We start from the raw sequence: 710 nt of genomic DNA, 5'->3' as shown, positions 1-710 counted from the left end.
CACACGCAGCCCGACACGCGTGGGGCCTTTCCTGCCACACACAGTCACAAACACGCACACGCAACCCCGACACGCGTGGCAGCCCCGACACCCGTGGCACCGCCCTCCCACACGCAGCCGCACACACGCGGCCCCGACACGCGTGGCGGCCCCCCCACGCCCCCTCCCCCCGCGGGGCCCGCTCCGCCCTCACCTTCTCCAGAGGCGCCGGGCTCTGCACCGCCAGCGACCGCGCCAGCGACAGCACCGTGTTGAAGTAGAAGCCGCGCGCGGTGCCCGTGCTGCTCCCCCGCCCCGCACCCGCCCCCACGGCGGGAGCAGCCGCCGCCGTGGCCGTCGCCGCCGCTGCGGCCGTCGCGGCGGCCGCTGCCGCCGCCGCTACCGCCGCGGCCGCCATGTTGTGGGGGAGGGGGAGCCTGCGCCTCGCCCCCAAGACGGGCCGCCGCCGCGCCTCTCGCGAGACCGCCGCCCCCCCCGCGGGACCACGCAGGGCCAATCGCGCCACAAAGATGGCGGCGCCCGCGGCGGCTTCGCTGACAGAGGGTTGTTACTGCCCCTTCCTGCCTCTTCCCTTGTGCCGTTTCCCTTGCCCGGCCCTGACTGCAAGCTCAGCCCGCCCCCCACCTTCTCCCCCCGTCGCTGCGATGGTCCCTTCCAGCCACCGCCCGCCCCCAGCAGCGCGGCTGCGCGCTCGCCCCGCCCCGGGGGGC

At 77.0% G+C, this 710-nt stretch overlaps 1 protein-coding gene across 3 annotated transcripts in view; it reads right to left on the bottom strand.

The window, feature by feature from the left end:
• Positions 1-397, bottom strand: part of PI4KA (phosphatidylinositol 4-kinase alpha) — a 67014-nt gene extending 66617 nt beyond the window's left edge. The window contains exon 1 of one of the 3 annotated variants that reach the window (XM_026091950.1): positions 194-397. In XM_026091950.1, the coding sequence (XP_025947735.1) occupies positions 194-397 (204 nt within the window). The remainder of the gene's footprint in view (positions 1-193) is intronic. The other 2 variants (XM_026091952.1, XM_026091951.1) reach the window with 2 other exon arrangements.
• Positions 398-710: the final 313 nt, after the last annotated feature.

The sequence above is a fragment of the Apteryx rowi genome, unplaced genomic scaffold, assembly GCF_003343035.1.
Source record: "Apteryx rowi isolate R43461 unplaced genomic scaffold, aptRow1 scaffold_93, whole genome shotgun sequence".
NCBI classification, from domain to species: domain Eukaryota; kingdom Metazoa; phylum Chordata; class Aves; order Apterygiformes; family Apterygidae; genus Apteryx; species Apteryx rowi.
The sequence above is the reverse complement of the archived record's forward strand: the minus strand, read 5'-3'. Positions and strand labels throughout refer to the sequence as shown.